At 37.8% G+C, this 26,398-nt stretch overlaps 1 protein-coding gene and 1 pseudogene across 20 annotated transcripts in view; both read left to right on the forward strand.

Annotated features, from left to right (window-relative positions):
* Positions 1–26,398, forward strand: part of HERC4 (HECT and RLD domain containing E3 ubiquitin protein ligase 4) — a 152,642-nt gene that overhangs the window by 37,627 nt on the left and 88,617 nt on the right. For all 20 annotated transcript variants that reach the window (XM_077944928.1, XM_077944935.1, XM_077944939.1 and 17 more), the window contains 5 exons: positions 369–445; positions 4,376–4,597; positions 5,695–5,786; positions 12,797–12,927; positions 20,470–20,630. In XM_077944928.1, coding sequence (XP_077801054.1) covers positions 369–445; positions 4,376–4,597; positions 5,695–5,786; positions 12,797–12,927; positions 20,470–20,630 — 683 coding nt within the window. The remainder of the gene's footprint in view (positions 1–368; positions 446–4,375; positions 4,598–5,694; positions 5,787–12,796; positions 12,928–20,469; positions 20,631–26,398) is intronic.
* On the forward strand, positions 23,782–24,547 carry LOC107000182 (POU domain, class 5, transcription factor 1 pseudogene; annotated as a pseudogene).

Consider the following 26,398-nt stretch of genomic DNA (forward strand, 5'->3'; position numbering starts at 1 on the left):
GCTTTCCAGATGTATTGCCAAGTTTCTAACTGTAAGCTGATTTAAAAACACTTTTTTATAATGAAAGAAAATGTCTGAATTATAAGAGCACTCTGAGGAATACTTGAGGTATGAGCGTAGCTCACTTTGCTTAAATACTGTCTTTCCAAGATGTGTTCTTATCACCCCTTTTAACTTTATTTTTTTGTATCTTGCTCTTGTTTACTGATTTTGGCATAAATTTTTGGTATGCTAAAATTGGGCTTGTATGAAAAAAATAATATGACCTATATGCATATAGTAGTCCATCAATAAATAACATAAATAGCATTCAAGATCAGTTTGTTAAATGGAATTAACTGATCTTGATCTGTCTTCTTCTTTTCTAGAAATATTAAAAGTTTGTCAGATATCCAGATTATACAGGTTGCTTGTGGTTACTATCATTCACTTGCACTTTCTAAAGGTAAGCATTAGTTTTTATTTTATTTTTCTTCAGTTTTATTACTTGGTACTTTTTTTATTGTGCATATAGTTCTCCAACTTCGTTCATCTTTCTCCAAGATTACCCTGGTTCTTGATTCTTTTTATTTCCATGTAACTTTTAGAATTAACTTGTCAGTCTGTATACACACACACACACACACACACACACACACACACACAGAGCTAGGAATTTGATTGGAATTTCATTGTCTCTATAAATCAATTAAGGATATTGAACGTTTCAATTCTAGAACATGGTATATTTGTCCATTTAAGTCTCCCTTTAATTTTTTCCATTAGCGTTTTGTTTTACCTGGACAGGTTTTAAACACCTTTGATTAGACTTTCCCCTAGGTATTTGATTTTTTGTTGTGAATGGCGTCATTTTTTGTTTATTATGTAGACATGAAATTGATTTTTGTGTCTGTTTATTAAACTGTTAAAAACTCTTCATAGCTGCAACTGGAGAGGATTGCTTCCCCAATCTCATTTAATCTCATAGATGAACTTTCTATGCATAGAAATAAAGAAGGCTAAACATCATATTTATTAGCTTTGTATGCATTCCTCTCTTACCAATTTAACTTACTAGTATTCTAGCTAAGGATTAGAATATGGGCTAGTAAAGAATCTGCCATATGTATGTTTTTTACCATTAAAATAAATAGGTTTGCTGGGTGAGGTGGCTCACGCCTATAATCCTGGCACTTTGGGAGGCCGAGATGGGGGAATCACCTGAGGTCAGGAGTTTGAGACCAGCCTGGCCAACATGGTGAAACCCTCTCTCTACTAAAAATACAAAAAATTAGCCGGCGTGGTGGCACACACCTGTAGTCCCAGCTACTTGGGAGGCTGAGGCAGGAAAATTGCTTGAACCCAGGAGGTGGAGGTTGCAGTGAGCCAAGATCGCGCCACTACACTCCAGCCTGGGTGACACAGTGAGACTCTGTCTCAAAAAAACAAAAAGAAGAAATAGGTTCCATTTGCTCCGTTGTTACTATTTAGTGTTACTATTTAGTGTTACTATTTAGTGAAGCCTACTACAAATAAAACACTAAGCTAGAATCATGGGGAAGCACCGATAAATTAAGAGACAGGTTTAGGGATCATACAGTCTAGTGAAAGAGACAGATGTCCAAGTAAATAACTGTAGTTTGAGGCAGAAAAAAGTATGTATTATTTCTGACAAGGTAAAAGTAAAATACTGTGATGATATAATTGTTTCTAATTGATATAATTGGTAACAGTAAGGAGGAGGGGATTAGTATTTGATGCAAGTCTTTAAAGATTTTTTTTTAAATTAATAATTGGAGAAATGCTGAGAAGGACAAGGAGAAACGTTGAGTGGCTAAGGGAGTTATGCTAGTGTAAAGGCATAGAGTTAAGAAAGTGGTGTATTTGACATGTAGTTTTATGTGGGTGTTTTGAGAGAATGGGAGACATACTCATACTTCAGTTTAGGCTGAAATAAAAAGAGAAATCTGTTATAAAGGGCCTTAAATGTCATATTAAGGAATTTGGACTTCTGTAGGCAGTTAGGAACATGGAATCTCTGTGTATGCTTTGTTGTTTTGCCAACTCCTCTTTTGATATTTTGGTAGGTGGATCTAACATAAATTTAAACTCAGAGGTTTTACTGAGGACAGTTTCATATTGACCTTTTTTTTTTTTTTTTTGGCTTACTCAGCTTTATGCTGTAGGCAATATGTTATTCATTTGTTAATTTTTTTTTTTTTTTTTTTTTTTTTTTTTTGTGATGGAATCTCGCTCTGTCGCCCAGCCTGGAGTGCAGTAGTGCGATCTCGGCTCACTGCAAGCTCCGCCTTCTGGGTTCACGCCATTCTCCTGCCTCAGCCTCCCGAGTTGCTGGGACTACAGGGGCCCGCCACCACGCCCTGCTAGTTTTTTGTATTTTTTTTTTTAGTAGAGATAGGGTTTCACCATGTTGGTCTCTATCTCCTGACCTCGTGATCCTCCCGCCTTGACCTCCCAAAGTGCTGGGATTACAGGCGTGAGCTACCGTGCCCGGCCACTAAACATTTTTTAGAGCCCTTAGTATGAACTAGGCATACTACAGCATACAGTAATAAGCAGTATACTACTTACTAGCCCTCGTGATATAGTCGTTCAAATAATGATATAGTTACATACTATGGTAAGGGCTATAAAGAAAAACTTTAGGGTATTTAGAACATACAGCAGAGGTACTAGACCTAATCTAGGAGATCAGGGAAGGAAGGTTCCTACTGGGAGAGAGTTGAAATGAACTGGACAAAGATGAGGAGAAGGTTTAGGTAGAGAGAACAGCAAGTGTGTGAGAAGTGGCCATTGGAGAATATAAAGGAAGGCAAGTATGGCTAGAGTATAGCGAGTGAGGGAAGAGACTGATATGAGAAGAGATTGGAAACATAGGTAGATCATACAGCATCTTATAGGCCTGGTTTAAAGTGTTTATCCCAAGAGCAATGAGAAAGCACTGAAATATATTTTTTGGGGTGAGCAATATTATCAAACCTGCATTTTTACAGTATCTCTATACATGTATACAAATGTCTGTTTATATGCACATAGAACATTTTTTGAAGGACTTACCAGTAATTGGTGAGAGTGGTTGTCTCAGGATGGGTGTGGTGGCTCATGCCTGTAATCCTACCACTTTGGGAGGCTGAGGTGGGCGGGTCGCTAGGTCAGGAGTTCAAGACCAGCCTGTCCAACATGGTGAAACTCTATCTCTGCTAAGAATATTTAAAAAAAATTAGCCAGATGTGGTGGCACATGCCTGTAATCCCAGCTGCTCAGGAGGCTGAGGCAGGAGAATCACTTGAACCTGGGAGATGGAGGTTGCAACAAGCAAAGATTGCACCACTACACTCCAACCTGGGCGACAGAGCAAGACTCCATCTCAAAAAAAAAAAAAAAAAAAAAAAAAAAGAAGAGTGGCTGTCTCTCGAAAGAGGAACCAGGATTCTGATTTTTTTTGGAAGGAAGCTTACTTTTAAGTGTGTACTGTTTTGTAATTTCAATTAAAAAACTCAGTTATTAGTGTATCAGTTATTTAGTGCCAGTTGTTAGTTTAATAAAAGGATGTCTAAAGTTGCAAAATACGATGGCAGTATGGGAGCAAAAGTGACAGGCAGGGGAAGCTATTATAGGAATCAGTTAAGATGGTGAGGAATGGGTCTATTTGCCGTATTTTTCTTTAGAAAGAAAACTGTATATAAATTGGTGATATATGATAGATTGGATATCTGTGAAGTTAAAAAAAAAAAAAGAGAGGAGTATTAAGGAAGACTCCCTAGGTTTATAATTGTAGCTACTGAGTCAGTTATGATGTTATTTACCAAAATGGGGAACACTGGAAAGAGGTCCAGGGAAGTAGGATGGGGGTAATGAATTCAGTTTGGGGCATCCTAAGTTAGAAGTTCCTTTGAAATTTCCAAGTATAGATGTCAGGCAAACAATGGGTTATGTGGGTTTTTTCCTCAGGAGAGGTTTGGGCTAGTGATAAAATTTTGAATGTGATCAGCAGATAGTTACTGAAGTTTGAGCTTGAATGAGTACCTCTTGGGAGAAACTACAGAATAAAAATGAGACTTGAGGAATATTAAAAGGAGACTGTTGAGGAGCATAAGGAAATGAGATTACTCCTTGTTATATGACTCACCTGTTCCTCTGTGTGGTCAATCAAACTTAAAGTATACTAATACTGAATGTTCTTCTAGGTAGTAGTATATGTTCATATAAGAAAAATAAGCATAATTGCTAAAAATAATATTTATATTATTTTGATGATAGGAAGAATGTCCCAAAATAATACTCTTTGTATGAAATTTTAAATGAAATGATTATTTTCAAATTAAATTTTTTGCATATAAGAAAAATGGTTAATATTTCCGTTATTGTTTTACAGCAAGTGAAGTCTTCTGTTGGGGACAGAATAAATATGGCCAATTGGGTTTAGGTACTGACTGTAAAAAGCAAACTTCACCACAGCTGATTAAGTCTTTGCTTGGAATCCCTTTCATGCAAGTTGCAGCAGGAGGAGCCCATAGTTTTGTACTCACACTTTCTGGAGCTATCTTTGGATGGGGACGCAACAAGTTTGGTCAGCTAGGTCTTAATGATGAAAATGGTAGGTTCTCATTATGTATAGTTTAAGTGTGTTTTTTAAAAGAGATGATCTTTTGAGATAGATCAGTGATTCTTAGTATAAGAGAGAAATGTATGTTCCCTGGTGTAGAGGTGGGGATAAGATGTTATTTAAAAATTCCATTTGAGGAATGCAGTGGGAAGACACAAAATATCCTTTTTTCATTAAAGAACTATAAAAAAAATAAAAAAAAGAACTATATCTGGACAACATCTTTAGTATTGGATGTTTATTAAAAGACAGTTGAAAAACATTACTTCAAATTGTTAATCCACTGTTGGCCACTGTTAGTGGAAGGAAGCTGTAAAATTATTCTGGGGAAGTAACATGAAGTGTTAATCTTTGAGTTTTTCAAGGAAATATTTAAATGATTTGGATTAAATTAATCTTTGGTTGGGCTTCACTTTTAACATTGATGCTAAAGTCTTAAAAATAAACATTTTGAATTTGAAAAAATTAAAATTGAAACAAGTTGGGATCTTGGAACTTAATTTTCATGATTACATTGAGTTGAATGCCAGTATTTGACTTACAAAAGCTAATTTCTTATAGTTCAATATAATTGTAATGACTGAAATGGACAAAAGTGAGTTGTTAATCTGATAACGATTAGTAATGACAAAGAAAGAAAGAATACCTTGTTTTTCCTAAGAAGAATATGTCATATTAGGATATCATGTATCTTTTCTGCTACAAAACAGCCTAAAGTACATTTTTTTTTCCAGGCTTTTAAGTAGGCTCCTGTTGGTATAACTATCATGAAGTGAATATAAAGAATGATGTGTATATGTGGAAAATTAGAAGCAGTTAAATAATTTTGAAATTCCTTGATTGCTGAGTCCTGCGTAGACTGGCATATTGGCTGTTTAGCGCTTAACTCTTTAAGTCCCTCCTTTATCACAATAGTATGGATAGGCCTGGGAACCCGACTTAGGAAGCTTGTACTACAAAATCATTGAATCATAGTTAAAATTATTTACTCACAACTATCTACTGAGCTTGGGAAGCTGTAGAGGAAACACATCTAGATGAGTTTTAATTTTTAAAATATTATTAACATCTCTTGTTGGAATTTTCAGATAGGTATGTTCCTAATTTACTAAAGTCACTAAGATCTCAGAAAATAGTTTATATTTGTTGTGGAGAAGATCATACTGCTGCACTAACCAAGGTATTGTACTTTTAAAACTTCTTTATTATTGCTCATCATGGTTCTTTCATAATTAATGAATGTTCTCATGATATTTTCTCAAGTTTTAACTTGAGTATTATTGGTATTTCAAACATAATTTATCTGGGAAAACAGACTTAGATTATTCTTGAAAATAATTTACCTAATTTTTCAACTTTATGTTATAAAATGTGAATTGATACACTATTGTATGTAATAATAGTATATTGCTGAATTTCTCAGCTTTATATGAAATACTGCTTAAGTCATACTTTGAATAAAATTATTCCATTTTAGTTCATTAGGCTTGCCATGATACATGTATCAAACCCATTTATATTGTGTAGCTCAGCCTAATTTGAATGTAGTTTCCATTTGGCTTATAAATACTTCATACAAGCAATAGAGGAGATGAATCTGTCTGTTATTCATAGGCCAAGTATTGTGCAAGCAGTTATAGTGAGCTTTGATCAGAGTTTTATCAATGGCTTTAACTCTGACCTCTCACTGTCTTGGGTATGTGCCAATTAAGTATCAGTACTATTTAGTTCTCGAGTGACTAGAAGTTAGATGAAAATGAAAGCATTCAATTAACCTTTACCAGAGGATTATTTATTGCAGTCATGTTAATGTAAAGGAATTTGCAAGTTTTTCATTGGTCAAGTTAGAAACTGGTTAAACTTCTTTATCTGTTTTGGTCTTACATAGTATATAAAATTGGTAAAAAGACATTAATGTCTAGGCATGGTGGCTCATGCCTGTAATCCCAGCGCTTCAGGAGGTTGAGGCAGGTGGGTCACCTGTGGTCAGGAGTTCAAGACCAGCCTGGCCAACTTGGTGAAGCCCTGTCTCTACTAAAAATACGAAAGTTAGCTAGGCATAGCGGCAGGCACCTATAATCCTTGCTACTCGGGAGGCTGAGGCAGGAGAATCAGTTGCACCCAGGAGGTGGAGTTTGCAGTGAGCTGAGATCACACCACAGCACTGCAGCCTGGGAGATAGAGTGAGACCTTATTTCAAAAAAAAAGAGGCATTAACTTCTAATCAGGCTTAAAATTCTGCATTATATTTCTACTTGGGAATTTTAGCAGGACAAGAATTATTCTTCATTATTGTCAAATATAATGAACTCAAGGCACTTTAAAAAATACAATGACCAATTATGAAAGTTAAAGTATTTTGTATTACTTGCCTTTATTAAGGAAGGAATATTATACCTGCCAATCTTATTATTAGGTTGGTGCAAAAGTAATTTCGTTTTTTTGCCATTAATGGTAAAAACCACAATTACTTTTGCACCAACCTAATATCATATTTTATTGATTTTGGCGTTCAGATTACAAATGTAATCACTGAAGTCTTATTTATTCCTGTTGGCAAGTCTTACATTTTACTTGTCCTTTTTTGTTATTGGTATTTGGAAGAAATTTATCAAAATATAAAAAATACCATGTGTGATATAATTCCAAAAACTTAATTTTATGGCAGAAAGGCTAACAATGTTAATGCTTTTCAGATTCAGCCTTTCAGATAACCATTCATCCTAATGTTCTAGGATAAGTAACTTTTTGTGTCTATTTAGTTTTAAGAAATGCTAATTCTGTTACTCTTTTGTATTCCTCTGTCAGAAGATAGTAGCTAGTGACATTTGTTTATTGGAATTTTGGGTGTATATTATTTTTAACAAAATTAGATAGTTGTAAATATCCCCAAAATAAAATACTTTATTTTCCCTAGATTTAAGTTAAAATACATGTTCTATATCCATATGTCTTGCTTTTCTGGAAGAATTTCTTGGAAATAGTAAATAGATTAAGATTGCTTTATGAAATAGTCTTCTGTACAAAACCTACAGTAGCAAAACTGCATTAGGAAAGATTTTAAAACTAACTTTTAAAAACAGAATAAATGGAAAGACATGCCATGTTTATAGATATGAGGATACTTCCATAAAGATGTCACATTTTTTTTCAAGTTTATTTGCAGATGTATTATGTAAGTCACATACAAATACACATTTTGATTTAGCAGACCCACTTTTAGGAATCTACCCCAAAGATTTGAAATTATGTATGCACAAGACCATTTATTGTAGCATTTTAATAGCAAAAGACTAGGAGAGATCCAAATGTCCATGAGTTAAATTGTAGTACATCCCTGTAACGAAGTACAGTGAAGTGTAAAACAGAATGAGATACTTATGCTGTGGAATGATTTCTATGATATATTGCTAAGTGAAAAGAGCAAGGCGTATGGAACAGCTGTCTTTTTGTAAGAAAGGGACCGAAATATGAACATACATCATATGCCATGTATGTTTGTTTGTTTTTGTTTTTGAACAAAAACTCTGTCTCCCAGGCTGGGGTACAGTGGTATGATCTTGGCTCACTGTAACCTCCACCTCCCGGGTTCGAGCGATTCTCATGCTTCAGCCTCCCAAGTAGCTGGGATTATAGGCATGTGCCATCACACCTGGCTATTTTTTGTATTTTTTTTTTAGAGACGTGGTTTCATCATGTTTGCTAGGCTGGTCTTGAACTCCTGACCTTAAGTGATCCACCTGCCTTTGCCTCCCGGAGTGCTGGGATTACAGGTGTGAGCCACTGCACCTGGCCATGTATGTTTTTAAAAACACAATAATTTAAAATTAATAGGCAGAACAAATGTGCCTTGCCTTATAATTTTTTACTTTGGAATCTAGAAACTGTTACATGTAATTAAAAAGCAAAATTATGGCTTGGTGCAGTGGCTTACACCTGTAATCCCAGTGCTTTGGGAGGCCGAGACAGGTGGATCACGAGGTCAGGAGTTCGAGACCATCCTGGCCAACGTGGTGAAACCCTGTCTCTACTGAAAATACAAAAAATTAGGTGGGCGTGGTGGCAGATACCTGTAATCCCAGATACTCAGGAGGCTGAGGCAGGAGAATCGCTTGAACCTGGGAGGCGGAGGTTGCAGTGAGCCGAGACAGTGCCACTGTACTCCAGCCTAGGCAACCGTCTCAAAAAAAAAAAAAAAAAAGGCAAAGTTTTATATATATATGTAAAAATTATATGTAAATTATATACATATTAGTCCTTAAAAATGGAAAACTAACAAGTTGGTGACACAACTACACAAGAAAGAATTATTTTAGGTGATTTTAAAATACAGCATTTTGCTGTACATCACTGGGGGAAATACGCTAAGGATAAACTGAATCCACAAAGAAATCTTAAACTGCATTCTTTTCCTTTTTTTTTTGAGACAGAGCCTCACTCTGTCACCCAGTCTAGAATACAATGGTGCGATCTTGGCCCACTGTAGCCTCCACCTCTTGGGTTCAAGTGATTCTCCTGCCTCAACCTCCTGAGTACCTGGGACTACAGGCATGCGTCACCACGCCCAGCTAATTTTCTGTATTTTTAGCAGAGATGGGGTTTCACCATGTTGGCTAGACTGGTCTCGAACTCCTGACCTCAAGAAATCCACCCACCTTGGCCTCCCAAAATGCTAGGATTACAGGCGTGAGCCACTGTGCCTGGCCCTTAAACTGCATTCTGTAACTTTTTTTTTCCCTGAGATGGGGGTCTCACTCTGTTGCTCAAGTTGGAGTGCAGTGGCACAGTCATAGTGCACTGAAGCTATGACCAAATTCTTGGGCTCAAGCAGTCCTTCCACCTCAGTCTCCTGAGTAGCTAGAACTACAGGCATGCGCCACTGTGCCTGGCTGATTTTTTATTTTATTTTATTTTTTGTAGAGATGGTGTCTCGCTTTGTTGCCTAGGCTGGTCTGGTACTCCTGGTTTCAAGTGAGCCTCCCACCTCAGCCTCCCAAAATGCTGGGATTACAAGTGTGCATTCTGTAGTCTTACTGTTAGAAGTAAATTTGCTATTATCTTTTTTCCAATATGTTACATATACATAGGAGAAAGCAAAGAAGTAGTTATTTTACTGTGTTATAAACTATGATTTTCAACTGAAGAGAAAAGAGATAGGTGTAAAACTATAGGAATTAAGTTAAAACCTTGTGATCTTTACTTTGAATTGCAAGTGTTAGTATGAACTCTTTATTTTTCTCCAAGAATATGCTTTTTGTTTTGTTTTTGTTTTTGTTTTGCCATAACCACTGAAAGGTCCTAGAAGTAATGAACCATGTATAATCTGGACACAATGATAATCCCTTGATTGTTATAGATTCTCCACTAAAAGGAACCAGGGCTTCTTAGAAAAGAGTCTGATCCCATGTCTGGGACAAAAAATATGTATAAGAATACTTTTGGGCATTTTGTGTTATAAAAAAGCAAAGATTACTGTGGTCCTGTCAGAAGAACAACCTGAAGGAGCTTTCACTGGATATGGAGAAGAAATAATGACTGCAAAAAATGGAAAACATCAGATCTATAAAAAAAATTCATGAGTTTGTAATGATCTTCTCTTCCCGCAAATCAATATAAGCAAAACTTATTGCTTACCTTGGGAAGTTGCTAGGACAACACTCATTTTTTTTTTTTTAACTGGTCAATAATGGGAAAGAATCAAGTATTCTGCCTTTCATTTGCAATTTGCATTTTAGGTAATTTAATAGTTAATGAGTCAAATTATTTATAGAAGAATTTCAGTTCATAACTGTAGGAAAAATAATAAAACTAGAAAAATCACCATTTTAGACTCCCTGATGAAATAATGGATCCAGGCAAAGACCATTAAGCCTAATGGGGATGTATCAGGCTGACATTCTTTGACTTATTTTTATTTTTTTATATATATATATATATATATATATATTTTTTTTTTTTTTTTTTAATTGAGATGGCATCTCACTGTGTTGCCAAGGCTGGAGTGCAGTGGTGTGATCTTGGCTCACTGCAGGCCTCCGTCTCCTAGGTTCAAGTGATTCTTCTGCCTCAGCCTCCCGAGTAGCTGGGATTACAGGCGCACACCACTATGCCCAGCTAATTTTTGTATTTTTAGTAGAGACGAAGTCTCGGCATGTTGGCCAGGCTAGTCTCAATCTCCTGACCTCAAATGATCCGCCCGCCTCAGCCTCCCAAAGTGCTGGGATTATAGGCGTGAGCCACCGTGCCCCACCTGACTTACTTATTTTTAACTTCACTAACAAAGCAGACATATGCTTTGTGACATGATGCAATAAAATAATCAGGAAGATTTAAACATGGCTATTGATTTTGTGAATGTGATAATAGTATTACGGTTATATACTTTTATCTCTTAGAGATATATGCTGTTGAAGATACATACACATTTGTGGGTGAAATGATATGATGACCACAGTTTGCTTTAAAGTACTCAAGTGTTTTTTGTTTTGTTTGAAAATACCCCCAAAAGGGAAAGGGAGACACCAGTGAAACAAAATAACCAACCTTTTGCCAGTTATTGAAACTGCGTGATGGTTATATGGTGATTTACTATATTTTCTCTTTACCTTTGTGTATTTGCTTGAAATTTTCTATGATAAAACAAGAAAAATGAATGTTCTTATATAACAGTATGTAATAATGCTATTAAATGATGAAAGCAGGATATAAAGTTGCATATATAGCTACAACTATGAAGAAAAGCAGTTGAACTGAAGAATACTAATTGTGATTGTGTTATCACAGATTTTTTTCCAATACAGAACTTCTAATTTAGTTATATGTTATATGTTTTTTTGTTTGTTTGTTTGTTTTGTGACAGAGTCTCGGTTTGTCGCCCAGGTTGCAGTTGAGTGGCATGATCTCGGCCCATGGCAACCTGCGCCTCCTGGGTTCAAGTGATCCTTCTGCCTCAGCGTCCAAAGTAGATGGAACTACAGGCGCCCACCACCACACCTAACTAATTTTTTTTTTTTTTGAGATGGAGTCTTTCTCTGTCGCCCAGGCTGGAGTGCAGTGGCGTAATCTTGGCTCACTGCAAACTCTGCCTCCTGGGTACAAGCAATTCTCCTGCCTCAGCCTCCCGAGTAGCTGGGACTCCAGGTCCGTGCCACCATGCATGGCTAACTTTTTGTATTTTTAGCAGCGACAGGGTTTCACCTTGTTAGCCAGAATGGTCTCGATCTCCTGACCTCATGATCTGCCTGCCTCGGCCTCCCAAAGTACTGGGATTACAGGTGTGAGCCACCACGCCTGGCCCTAATTTTTGTATTTTTAGTAGAGACAGGGTTTTGCCATGTTGGCCAGGCTAGTCTCAAACTCTTGACCTCAAGTGACCTCAAGTGATCCGCTTTAGTTAAATGTTTTTATGAGTTTTTTTTTTTAAATGACATCTGTATATTGTAGTAACTGTATGCTAAAAATTGCTATAAGGCCACGCACAGTGGCTCATGCCTATAATCTCAGCACTTCGGGAGGCCAAGGCAAGAGGATCGCTTGAGCCCAGGAGTTCGAGAACAGCCTGGGCAACACAGGAAAACCCCATCTCTACAAAAAAGTAAAAAAATAGTCAGACTTGGTGGTGCATGCCTGTACTCCCAGCTACTTAGGAGGCTGAGGTGGGAGGATCACCTGACTCCAAGAGGTTGAGGCTGCAGTGAGTTGTGATTATGCCACTGCACTCAAGCCTGGGTGATAGAGCAAGACCCTGTCTGAAAAAATAAATAAGTAAATAAAAATTGCTATATTTATGCACTCTGGTTACATGTACTCTTTTTGCAGCGCATCTATGTAAGGTAGTAGACTACCTTGAAAAGTGAAGATACCATTTTTAGGTTTTATGAAGTTTTGTATATGTACTTGGAATCCAGCAAGACAGTATAATGATAATGAAAGGCAATGCAAATAAATAATTATTTGTATCTCTTCAGTGTCTACTTTAAATATTTTATAATGGTGAAAACATCATTACCTGGAATTCTCATAGTTGTATGACATTTTACTTTGAAAGAGCCATCTATCTGTTAAATTATGAAGACAGTTCTTAAAAGAGAAAAACCTGAGTTTATATTAAAGATTTGGACTTATTTTTCTGGAGATCAGTTATTTTCTTTATTATGCCTTCTAATGATAAGGGGTTTTGTCTTTTTTTAGGAAGGTGGAGTGTTTACTTTTGGAGCTGGAGGGTATGGTCAGTTGGGCCATAATTCTACCAGTCATGAAATAAACCCAAGGAAAGTTTTTGAACTTATGGGAAGCATTGTCACTCAGATTGCTTGTGGACGGTAAGGTGTTATATAAAAGAGCATTCTGGTCTCTAAACTGCAGTTGTTTAGGGATTGCTTATTGAATTGTTTCAGGGATCCTAATAATCTGAGGAAACACGTTCTCCCTCCAAATACCTATTTTGCCACTGAGGAGTCATAGTAACAGGAGAAACATCTTTTTTACTGTTATTTTATTTATCTTTACTTGAACAGATTTAGCTGAGGCAAGATGTTAATAAGGTATATGTAATATTATATTTATTGTATTTGATATTGCACTCGAAAGGCTTCTTTCTTTCTTTCTGTTTTCCACGTTTTTTTCTTTTCTTTTCTTTTTTGGGTGATAGAGTCTTGCTATGTCACCCAGGCTGGAGTGCAGTGCCACAACTGTGGCTTATTGCAACCTCCTATGCTCAAGTGATCCTCTTGCCTCAGCCTTTTGAGTGACTGGGACTACAGGAATGCACTACCATGCCCAGCTAATTTTATTTTTTTAATTTTTAGAAGCAACAAGGTCTCATTATGTTGCCCAGGCTTACCTTTTTTCCTTAAAGGGTGAGGAGATTGACCAGTTAATTAAGACAGAATTAATGTGATGAAAGTTTGATTGGTATAATTAAACCAATTATTTCCTAATTCTCCTTATTCTGAGTTCTTGGGAGTAAACAGAAGAGTCTTTGGCATTGAGCTTCATCTATTGATTCTTAGGTCTTGGGAATAAATAGAGGAGTCTTTGAGTTGAACTTCATCTTTGGGGGAACTAAATTAAGCATACTCCCAAGTAACAAAATGTACCTTTTTTGACCACTTAATTTAATTTTGATCAGCTTGCTTAATGTTTTTCTACCTTGTATGCATATCTATGCAATAGTTTAGTTTTTATCAACTGTTAGCTTCAAATGCATGTAATCACACTGTAAGTATTCTTTGGTGATTCTTTTTTTCCTCTTTAATGCTATCCTGTAGTTCCCCTAGGCTCTCTACATTTTTTTAAGATCTCTTTCTGTTCCACAGACTCAATAATTTCAATTGTCCTATCTTTATATTTGCTGATTTTTCTTCTGCTTTCTGAAATCTGCCTTCAGATCTCTTTAGTGTGTTTTTTATTTCAGATATTGTACTTTCCAACTCCAGAATTTTTTTTTTTAGTTTTTCTTTTTGATTGGTATTTCCATTTTGTTCATAATTTTTTTTTCTTTTTACACGTCTTACTCTAGTTATTTGAGCATCTTTAGGATGTTTGATTTAGTCTTTGTTTTTTAGGTCTGCCATTTGACCTTTCTCAGGGGTAGTTTCTATTGTTGGTTTATATTTTCTTTGAATGGGCCACCCTTGCCTGCTACTTAACTACATAGTAACAGGAGAAACATCTTTTCTCCTTGTGATGTTTTTTGAAAACTGGATATTTAACTCTAGTAATGTGGTAACTGGAAATCAGATTCTCTCCCTTCGCCAGAGTTTGCTGATTTCTGGTTTTTGATTATTGTAGGCTGTCTCTGTGTCAGGAGTCACCCTGAGGTATAAAAATGAGGTCTTTGCAGATCTTTTCTTAGCCTCTACCTTTCCCTGCTAATGCACAGTGACTTTCTAAATTCACCCATAAATGTGGTTGCTTTTTAATGTTCTAGACCTTAAATGCCTGGTTCCCCAAAGAAATAAAGAAAAAAATGAAAGGTGGGGGCGAAAGGAGAGTGGAAGAAAGAAAGAGAAAGGCATCAGCCCTTTGAATTCCTTGGAAGTCTCTTTAGCCAGAATGGGAGAGTGTACAACAGTGATTGCCTGCCTTTCTGCACCTTGACGATCAGAAGCACCAATTAGTGATCAGGGCACCAGTTCCTAAAAGGGACAAAGTCCTTTTTGCCCACCCTGGCTTCTACAAGTTGCATACAAGCTGCTCCTGAAACCTGTTCATGGCTCCCTTACACAGGAGTAAGGAATGGGTAACTGCTACCATGCTATGATCTGAAATTGAAATTAACCAGAGTTTGCCATCCACCTCTTCTCTTGGAAATAACAAACCTGTGCATAGACTCCAGAGTTGCAAAATGGTTCTGTAGGACAGATTCTGCCATTGTAATTGTTGTCCAGGTGGGAAACAGATTCTTGGTGCTTCTTATTCCACGATTTTCCAAGAATCCCCTTGTCTAGCTCCATTTTTGAAAATCCTTCACCCTCCTACTGTATGGTGTCACTGTTGCCATAAGTTGGTATATGTACATGGATCTCTTTCTATGATCTCTACTTTTTCAATCTATATGCCTGCACCTGTGCCACTTAAACACTATATAGACACCATAATAACTTCTTCTATTTGGGGTAAAGTGACTCTTTGTTATTCTTCTGTTCTTTAAGAATGCTTTGGCTGGATTGGGTGCGGTGGCTCACGCCTGTAATTCAGCACTTTGGGAGGCTGAGGCAGGTGGATCACCTGAGGTCGGGAGTTCGAGACCAGCCTGACCAACATGGTGAAACACCGTCTCTACTAAAAATACAAAATTAGCCGAGTGTGTTGGCACATGCCTGTAATCCCAGCTACTCAAGAGACTGAGGCAGGAGAATCGCTGGAACCCGGGAGGCGGAGGTTGCAGTGAGCCAAGATTGCGCCATTGCGCTCCAGCCTGGGCAACAAGAGCAAAACTCCGTCTCAAAAAGAAAATAAATAAAGAATGCTTTGGCTGATGATGACCTTTATTACTTTCATATAAATTTTCGCATAGGTCTGTCAAGTTCTCTCAAAGAAAAAAAAAAGCCTTGTGGGATTTTGATTGGCAATGCATTGAATCTCTAGGTTAATTTAGGGAAAAGTTGTTGTCTTTATAATATTAACTTTTCTAATAATCAACTTCCAAACTTCTTTAATGTCTTATAATAAAGTGTTTTAAAATTTTCATCATAGAGGTCTTGTATATCTTTTCGCAGGTTCCTAGGTTCGTCTTTAATGGTATTATATTTTTATTTCCACTTTCTGAGGAATCACTGGCATGTAGAAATAGTTGATATTTACATATTGATTTTAAATACAGCCACCTTGCTAAACTCTTAATAAGTTACTCATGTACATAGTCATATCATCTGTGAGTCAATTCAGTTCTGTTTAGTTATTTCTGTTATTTATACTTAATGTGTTTATATAATTGTCTTAATGTGCTGGTTAGGACACCATTATAATGTTTACTGTAAACATGTTTCCTTTCTGCGGGAAAACTTTCAATATTTCACAGTTAAGTATAATGTTTGCTGTAAAGATTTTTGTAGATAACCTCTATCAGACTAAGTAATTTCCCTTTTATTCCTAGTTTTTTTTTTATTGTGAATGGATGTTAAGTTTTTAATGTTATTTTTTCTGTATCGAAATGATTTATGATTTTTTTCCCTTTAATCTGTTAATGTGGCATATTGATGGATTTTTTTTCTAGTTCACAGCTTTGTTTTTCTGGAATAACTTCAATTTGGTCAAGTATTATCCTTTTTATTTAGTGCTGGGCTTGATTTGTGAATATTCTGTTTACTATTATTTATATTTCTGTTTATCAGTGAACTTGATCTATAATTTTTTTCTTATTATTCTTTTCACCAGATTTTATTATGAAGGTTTTCTAGTCTGATAAAATAACATTGAGGAAAGTACTTTTGTTTTCTAATTCTTGGAAATAGAACAGCTTGAAATGTTGGTAGAACTTGTCATTAAAGCCATTCGTGCCTAGCATTTTATTTTTTAGAATTTAAAAAACATTCTTCAATCTATTTAGTGGCTATGAGATAACTTTTATTGTTTCTTGAGTCAGTTATGTGAACGTTAATTTTTTTCTAAGAATTTTTTTTCATTTTGCTTAAGTTTAAACTTATAGACATAGGCCAGGCATGGTGGCTCACGCCTGTAATCCCAGCACTTTGGGAGGCCGAGGCTGGCGGATCACCTGAGGTTAGGGGTTCATGACCAGCTTGGCCAACGTGGTGAAAAAACCCCGTCTCTACTAAAAATAGAAAAATTAGCTGGGCGTGCTGGCACGTACCTATAATCCCAGCTACTGGGGAGGCTTATGAGACAGGAGAATCGCTTGATCCCAGGAGGCGGAAGTTGCAGTGAGCTGAGATCGCGCCACTGCACTCCAGCCTGGGCAACAGAGCAAAAATACTGTCTCAAAAAATAAATAAACTTATTTACATAAAACTTATAATGTCTGTATTGGTCTCTTGTGCACAAACAACATGTCAGTGACATATAATAGTAAATGTTTATTTCTTACTTTGTGGTTCAGTAAAGTGGTTCATCCTTGGGCCTTGGGCTATCTGGAGCAGCTTTTATTTAGCCTAGAGATTGACTGGGGCAGTTCTGTTTCAGGCTGCCTCTTCACTGGGTGACTTGGTTCAGGCTGTGTTTCAGCTCAGGTGGCTTTGTTACATATCTCATTCTTGGGACTATACCAGAGGAGCAGTGGGCTGCCTCTGGTTATTCTTCTGATGGAGACAAATACACAAGAAGGCAAACTCAACTGTGCATTACATTTCAGGCCTTCTGCTTGCATCACATTAACTGAAATCTCGTTGACCAAAAGCAAACTATATGGCCAAACCTAAAGTTAAGGTATGGGAAATATAATATACAGCCCAACCACCATCAGGCTATAATGGGAATATGAGTGCTTAATACTACAGGGTGATGAATTTAAATCATTTTTTTAGGTGACATGTTTTGTTAGTCCTTTGTGAAATATCACAAATGATTTAATGTTATCCAGTTTTGTAATTCTTAATAGCCAAAATGTACATGATTTGAATAGTTATTCTTAGCTCTGTAAACCAGTTCTTTTCAGCAATTTTATTCATGTAACTGTTGGATCTGGGGTAAAATTTCGACTATTGAGTGAGATCTAAGGACTTAACCTAAACAGGAAATGTAAGTAGATATCTGGTATTTTGATCAGTTTGACTTCCAAGTAGTCAGTACTATAAGAAATATGTATTATTGGGCCAGGCGCAGTGAGTGGCTCAAGCCTGTAATCCCAGCACTTTGGGAGGCCAAGGCGGGCAGATCACAAGGTCAAGAGATTGAGACCATTCTGACCAACATGGTGAAACTCCATTTCTACTAAAAATACAAAAATTAGCTGGGCATGGTGACACATGCCTGCAGTCCCAGCTAGTCGGGAGGTTGAGGCAGGAGACTAACTTGAACCCAGGAGGTGGAGGTTGCAGTGAACCGAGATCATGCCAGTGCACTCCAGCCTGGCAACAGAGTGAGACTCCTTCTCAAAAATAAATAAATAATAAAATTTTAAAGAAAGACATATGTATTATTTCCTTATTCAATAATTGTCAAAAACCTCCTGAACGAAGCAGTCAGGATTACCAAAATGTCAGTGCATCAGTAGATGATCCAAAAGAAAAAAGTTTACATTCTAGTAGTATAATAAAGTGCTTTCGAGCTCTTACATCAAATCTAGAGCTTAAGGTAGTTCTTTTCATTCAGTGACTCTGAACCCCGCTTTATACTATAATCACACACATATATATGTACATATATTTTTGAGATATATGTACATATATCTTGCTCTGTTGCCCAGGCTGGAGTGCAGTGGCACAATCTTGGCTCACTGCCACCTCTGCCTCCCAGGTTCAAGCAATCCTCCTGCCTCAGCCTCCTGAGTAGGTGGGACTAGTATTGCAGTAATTTTTAAACTATTAATATGTTCCTTTGAAGATGGCTGCTTCCTGAGGGAGAGTAGTAATCCGGCAGCGTAGCTAACTTGAAAACTCTTTTGAATCAAAACCCCTTTAAAATAACATATGTGAGTTTGCCAGGATGTAAAGAGAACTCCCCCTGGCAAAAACAATAATTATTTAGCTAATAGTTCTTTGTTTTAGTAATTTTGGCCGGGCTTAGCTGGGCTGCTCTCATCTTAGCTGGTTTAGATGATCAGTTGATGATCTGGCTAGGAGCTGGGAGTCTAGGATGGCCTTAGCTGGGGCAGTTTGTCTCTGTTCCAGATTGTAGATCATCCTTTAGCTGCTAACCGTGGTTTATTCTTACGATGGTAGAGCAGAATTCCTAAAGATAGTTAGGGAAAGAGTGTATAAGGCCGCTAGGTTTTGAAGTTGATCTGTTTAGTGACATGAGCTAATTAATACATTACCCAGATTGGCAAGTTCTTTCAGGGTAGCTCCAAAGTCAATTTAAACTAACAGCTTTGGTTTTCCAATTTCTTTGTTTTTGCCAGCAGTTTTTCCCAGCAACACTGGAAATCTCTTTCTCCATGTCTTAAATCCAAGTCCTAATCTATAGCTTGCTTTGGCCAGCAGAAACGACAGTGTCTGCGTTCTGAGCCTATGCCAAAGCAAGCTATAGATTAGGACTTGGAATTCTGCTCTACCATTATAAGAATAAACCACTGGGAGGCTGGGCGCGGTGGCTTACGCCTGTAATCCCAGCACTTTGGGAGGCCGAGATGGGTGGATCACGAGGTCAGGAGATCGAGACCATCCTGGCTAACACGGTGAAACCCCGTCTCTACTAAAAATGCATTAAAAAAAATTAGCCGGGCGCAGTGGCGGGTGCCTGTAGTCCCAGCTACACGGGAGGCTGAGGCAGGAGAATGGTGTGAACCCGGGAAGCGGAGCTTGCAGTGAGTGGACATCACGCCACTGCACTCCAGCTTGGGCGACAGAGCAAGACTCCGTCTCAAAAAAAAAAAAAAAAAAAAGAATAAACCACTGCAGTGGTCATATTGCATAAGATATGGGTATGGGGAGAGGGATAATTTCAGCCACTTTTATGAACAGTATGCCACAAATGGCAAAGAGTAGTTTAGGGCAAGAGATGAGATCTATGACCTGATAGAAACAAGGGTGAGACCTGGAGATGCCATGTCCTCTCAATAAAACCATCTCATGGATAGGGTACACAATGAAATACTTCCATGCTTGCATAAGGAGGCTTTTTCTGAGGAGTTGGATAGGTTTACTGAGAGTGGATTGGTGGGCCATCCTTAGCTTCAGTTCTGTGATTTCTTAGGTTTTCTTTCACTATTGTGCCTCCAGAGGAGTTTTGGTGCATACATATAGAGATTATTTTCCTCAGAAGAAAGGAAACGTTGTTTCTGTCATGCATAAGTGTGTATAACAATCTTCTGATTGGTACTAGGTTACTTCCCATTTCTTAGCCTAAAACTTCTTGGTGATGCCCAAATGGAGGACTTTCGTAGACCACAGCTGTGGACTAGAACTTGGCAAGGGGAGTAGTGGGGACTTCCTTGAACAACATAGTTAGATGCTACTCTGGTGCTGAATCATCTATCGTAAGGGATTTCAGTATAGACCTGGGCCATTTAAAATTTAAACATTAGTGGAAATTTTCTGGACCATGCTCATGCAGCCTGCGTGATGCAGAATTCATTCTGTAGATTAAGGCTGTTAACGAATATTTATACAGAAGCTTTGGAACTACAATTGGTTTTGTTTATTTTTTGAAAAAAGATACCTCTTAATATTTTCTCTGCTTTTGTCATTGTAAATTGTTGGAAAGTAAAATTAAGCCTGAGGTTTTCTATCATTTTACTCTAGGCAGCACACTTCTGCTTTTGTTCCTTCATCAGGACGAATTTACTCTTTTGGGCTTGGTGGTAATGGGCAGCTGGGAACCGGTTCAACAAGCAACAGAAAAAGTCCCTTTACTGTAAAAGGAAATTGGTACCCTTATAATGGGCAATGTCTACCAGATACTGGTAAGTTCTGTTATATTAAAGCTTTCCTTCATATATTAAAGTTCGTGTTAAAATGTTGCTCTTAAGTCATGAAGATTTCTGCGAAAGAGTTCCAAGATATATTGTTAAGTGAAAACAGCAAAATACAGAACAATGTATATGGTTGTTTGATTTGCTTATATTTACTTGTAAGTGCATAAGGAAATTCTGGGTAAGTAAAAGTTACTTACAGTGAGTGGGTCATGTGGGAACTAGGAGATGGCTAGATACCAGTGGGAGGGATTTTTGTTTGTTTTCTATTTTAAATTATGGTAAAATATGCACAATGTAAAATTTACAGACTTAAGCATTTTTTAATTAGCATTAAGTATATTCACGTTATTATGTAACCAATCTCTAGAACTCTTTTCATCTTGAGGAACTAAAACTGTATATGCATTAAACAGCAACTCTCCATTCCCTTCTCTTCCTAGTGCCTGGCAACCTCTATTCTACTTTCTGTCTCTATGGATTTGACTTAACACTAGGCTAGGTACCTCAAAGGAGTGAAATCGTATAGTAGTGTTTCTTTTTGTGACTCACTTATTTCACTAAGCATAATGTCCTCAAGGTTCATCTATGTTGTAGCACGTGTTAGAATTTCCTTCCTTTTTAAGCTGTATAATTCAGGCATACCTTGGAGATATTGTGGACTCAGTTCCAAACCACTGCAATGAAGCAAATACTGCAACGAAGCAAATATCGTAATAAAGCAAATCACAAAATTTTCGGTATCCTAGTGCATATAAAAGTTATATTTATACTATATTGTAGTCTACTAAGTGTGCAATAATGACATTATGTCTTAAAAGACTATGTATATGCTTTAGTTTAAAAATATACTTTATTGCTTAATGCTGACACAGAGATGTGAAGTGAGCACATGCTGTTGGAAAAATGATGCTGATAGACTTGTTCTATGCAGGGTTGCCCCGAACCTTCAATTTGTAAAAATCACAGTATCTGAGAAGCACAGTAAAGCAAAGCACAAAAAAATGAGGCATGCCCGTGTTCTTATTATATGAATGTGGTTTGTGGCACCCAAAACAATTGCAATGGTAACATCAAAGATCACTGACCATAGATCACCATAAAAGAATGATAATGAAAAATATTGAAATATTGCAAGAATTGCTAAAGCTCATAAGCTTTACTGAATTTTTGATATTGAATTTTTACAAATTGAAGGTTTTTGACAACACTGCACTGAGCAAGTCTATTGGCACCATTTTTCCAACAGCATATATACTCACTTTGTGTCTTTATGTCACATTTTGGTAATTCTTAACAATATTTCAAAACTTTTATGTTGTTACTATATCTGTAATGGTGATCTGTGATCAGTGATCATTAATGTAATTGTTTTGGGGTGCCATGAAGCTTACCTATATAAGACAACAAACTTAATTGATAAATGTGTATGTTCTGACTGCTCCACCAGCTGGCCATTCCCATCTGTCTCCTTTCCTTGGGCTTTCCTGCTCCTTGAGGCACAACAGTGTTGAAATTAGGCCAGTTAATAACCCTACAATGGCCTCTAAGTATATAAGTGAAAAGAAGAGTCACACATCTCTCACTTTAAATCAAAAGCTAGAAAGGATTATGCTTAGTGAAGAAGGCATGTCAAAAGCCGAGATAGACTGAAAGCAAGGCTTCTTGTGCCAGTTATCCAAGTTGTTAATGCAATTTGAAAGAAATTAAAAGTGCTGCTCTGGTGAATACATGAATGGTAAGAAAGTGAAAAACAGCCTTATTGCTGATATGGAGAAAATTTTAGTAGTCTGAATAGAAAATCAAACGCGCCACAACATTAGGATTAGCCAAAGTCTAATCCAGACCAAGATTCTAACTCTCTCCAAGTCTCTGAAGGCTGAGAGAGGTAAGGAAGCTGCAGAAGAAAAGCTTGAAGCTAGCAAAGATTAGTTCATGAAGTTTAAGGAAAGAAGCCATCTCCATAACATAAAAGTCCTGATGTAACTTGTACAGCAAGTTATCTAGCATGTCTAGCTGAGGTAATTAATGAAAGTGGGTACACTAAACAACAGATTTTCAATGTAAACAAAACAGCTTTCTATTGGAAGGAAATGTCCTCTACAACTTTTCTTTTATAGCTAAGAGAAGTAGTCAATGCCTGACTTCAAAGGACAGGCTGACTGTCTTTTAGGGTCTAATGCATCTAGTGACTTTAGGTTAAAGCCAGTGCTTGTTTACCATTCTGAAAATGCCAGGGCCCTCAGGAATTATGCTAAATCTACTCTGCCTTTGTTCTATAAATGGAACAACAAAGCCTGGATGACAGCTCATCTGTTTACAGCATGGCATACTGAATACATTAATATGGGCTTAAGCCCACTGTTGAGACCCACTGCTGAGTAAAAAGATTGCTTTCAAAATATTGCTGCTTATTGACAATGCACTTGGTCACATCAGAGCTCAGATGGAGATATACATGGAGATTAATGTTTTCATGCCTGCTATTACAATATCCATTCTGCTGCCTTAGGAATAAGGAGTAATTTTGACTTTCAAGTTTTATTATTTAAGAAATACATTTCATAAGACTGTAGTTACCATATATAGTGATTCCTCTGATGGTTCTGGGCAAAGTAAATTGAAAACCTTCAAAGAATTCACCATTCCAGTTACTAAGAACATTTGTGAAGTGAGAGGATTGCTTGAAGCCAGGAGTTTGAGACCAACCTGGGCAACATAGTGAGACACTGTCTCTACAACAAATAATTTTAATATGCCAGGTGTGGTTGCACATGCTACTTGGGAGGCTTAGGCAAGAGGATTGCTTGAGCTTAGGAGTTGAAGGTTTACAGTGAGCTATGATCATACTAGTACACTCCAGCCTGGGTGACAGAGCAAGACCCTGTCTTTGATTCGTGGGAGGAAGTCAAAATATCAACAATAACAGTTTAGAAGAATTTTATTCCAACCTTCATGGAAGACTGAGGGGCTCAAGACTTCATTCGAAGAACTTAACTATAGATATGGTGGAAATAACAAGAGAACTAGAACTAAAGCCTGAAAATGTGACTGAATTGCTGCAATCTTACGATAAAAAATACCCCTCATCCAGTCCCAGGACATCTCAAAGCTCTGCAGAAAGAACTTGAGCAATTTGCCAAGTTCCTGAAGCAGAAGAGGATCACCCTGGGATATGCACAGGCCTGTGTGGGGCTTACCCTGGGGGTTCTATTTGGGTAGGTGTTCAGCCCAACAACCATCTGCCTCTTTGAGGCTCAGCAGCTTAGCTTCAAGAACATGAGTAAGCGGCAGCCCTTGCTGCAGAAGTGGGTGGAGGAAGCTGACAACAATGAAAATATTCAGGAGATGCAAAGCAGAAACTCTTGTGCAGTCCTGAAATAGAAAGCGAACCAGTATTGAGAACCTGGAGAATTTGTTCCTGCAGCACCCGGAACCCACACTGCAGCAGATCAGTCACATCGCCCAGCAGCTTGGGCTGTAGAAGGATGTGATCTGAGTGTGGTTCTGTAACTGGTGCCAGAAGGGCAAGTGATCAAGCAGTGATTATGCACCATGAGAGGATTTTGAGGCTGCTGGGTCTCCTTTCTCAGGGGCATCAGTGTCCTTTCCTCTGGCCTCAGGGCCCCATTTTGATACCCCAGGCTATGGGAGCCCTCATTGCACTGCACTGCACTGCACTGTATTCCTCATTCCCTTTCCTTGAGGGAGAAGCCTTTCCCCCTGTTTCCATTGCCACTCTGGGCTCTCCCATGCATTCAAACTGAGGTGCTTGCCCTTCTAGGAATGGGGTACAGGGAGACGGGGGAAGTTAGGGAAAGAGAACCCGGAGTCTGGGCAAGGACTTTTGGGATTAAGTTCTTCATTCAGTAAGGAGGGAATTGGGAACATAAAGGGTGGGGGCTGGGGAGTTTGGGGCAACTGGTTGGAGGGAAGGTGAAATTCAATGATGCTCTTGATTTTAATCTCCATATCATGTATCACTTTTTTCTTAAAGAAGCCTGGGATACAGTAGGTAGAGAGAGAAAAAAAAGAAAAATACTCCTCATCCATTTGTGTTTTATGGATGAGCAAAGAACGTGTTTTCTTGAGATGGAACCTACTGCTGGTGAAGATGCTATGAACATTATAGAAATGACAACAAAGTATTTAGAATATTCCATAAACTTAGTTGACAAATCTGCAGCAGGGGTTGAGAGGCTTGACTTTACTTTTGAAAGCAGTTCCATGGGTAAAATGCTATCACACAGCATCTGCTGGTATAGAGAAATCTTTTATGAAAAGAAGTCAATCAGTGTAGCAAACTTTGTTGCTGTGTTAAGAAATTGCCACAGCTACCCCAGCCTTCAGCAGTCAACACCGTGATCAACACTGACACCATCAACATTGACACTGAGGCGAGACCCTCCATCAACAAAAAGATGAAGACTTGCTGAGGCTCAATTGATTATTAGCATTTTTTAGCAATAAAGTGATTTTAAATTAAGGTATATGGATTTTTTTTTAAAGATACAATGCTATTCCACACTTAATAGACTACAGTATATTGGCCTGGGCACAGTGGCTCATGCCTGTAATACCAGTGCTTTGGAAAGCCAAGGCAAGAGAATCACTTGAGGCCAGGAGTTTGGGACCAGCTGAGGCCACATAGACCCTCATCTCTATCAAAGAAAAAAAAAGAAAAACCAACTGTGTCAGTGGACTATGGTATCATGTAAACATCCTTTTTTTCTTTTTTCTTTTTTTTTTTAATGAGACAGAGTCTTGCTCTGTCACCCAGGCTGGAAGTGCAGTGGTGCAATCTCGGTTTACTGCAACCTCCACCTCATGGGTTCAAGTGATTCTCATGGCTTAGTCACCCTAATAGCTAGGATTTCAGGTACGTACCACCACATCTGGCTACATTTTTTAGTATTTTTAGTAGAGACAGGGTTTCAACATGTTGGCCAGTCTGGTCTCAAACTTCTGGCCTTATGTGATCTGCCCACCTTGGCCTCCTAAAGTGCTGGGATTACAAGCGTGAACCACTGCACCCAGCTTAGTATAAACATACTTTTATGTGCACTATGAAACCAAAAATTTGTGTGACTTGCATTATTGCGATATTTGCTTTATTGCAGTTGTCTGGAACTAAACCCTAAATACCTTTGAGGTATGCTTATACCACATTTGGTTTATCTATTCATATGTCAGTGGACAATTGGGTTGTTTCCACCTTTTGGCTGTTGTGAATAGTGCTGCTATGGATATAGGTGTACAGGTGTCTCTTTGAGATCCTGCTTTCAGTTCTTTTTGGTATGTACAGGAGGTAATTATTTTCTATTTTTTAAGAATTTGAACTCTTCAAATCTACTGCTTATTAAAAATATTTAAAAATTTTGACCCAGAAGTGGACTCAGCACATAAGGACCATTTTCCACATTCATATGATTACATCTCCAACCAGTCAGCAGCACCCATTCTCCTGCCTGCCAAACTGTCCTTGAAAAACCCTAGCCTCCAAATTTCTGGGGGGACTGATTTGAGTAATAAAACTCAAGTCTCCTATTTAAAAACAACAAAAAATTTTTTAACTAGAAGGGAAGCTGCTGCCCTATAGGCAGAAGACCCAGGCCTAACAGGATTTATCACTTGCTGAATAAAGAGCCCTTGGGCTTTGAATAAACATCAACAATAGACAGGAATTAGTCTCCACATGCCTTGGGTGAGACCCAGTACTGTCAGGCGTGAGCCAGCACAGTCTTAGCAGTGGTGGCCAT

This window comes from Macaca mulatta, chromosome 9 (genome assembly GCF_049350105.2).
Source record: "Macaca mulatta isolate MMU2019108-1 chromosome 9, T2T-MMU8v2.0, whole genome shotgun sequence".
In the NCBI taxonomy this organism is placed as follows: Eukaryota; Metazoa; Chordata; class Mammalia; order Primates; family Cercopithecidae; genus Macaca; species Macaca mulatta.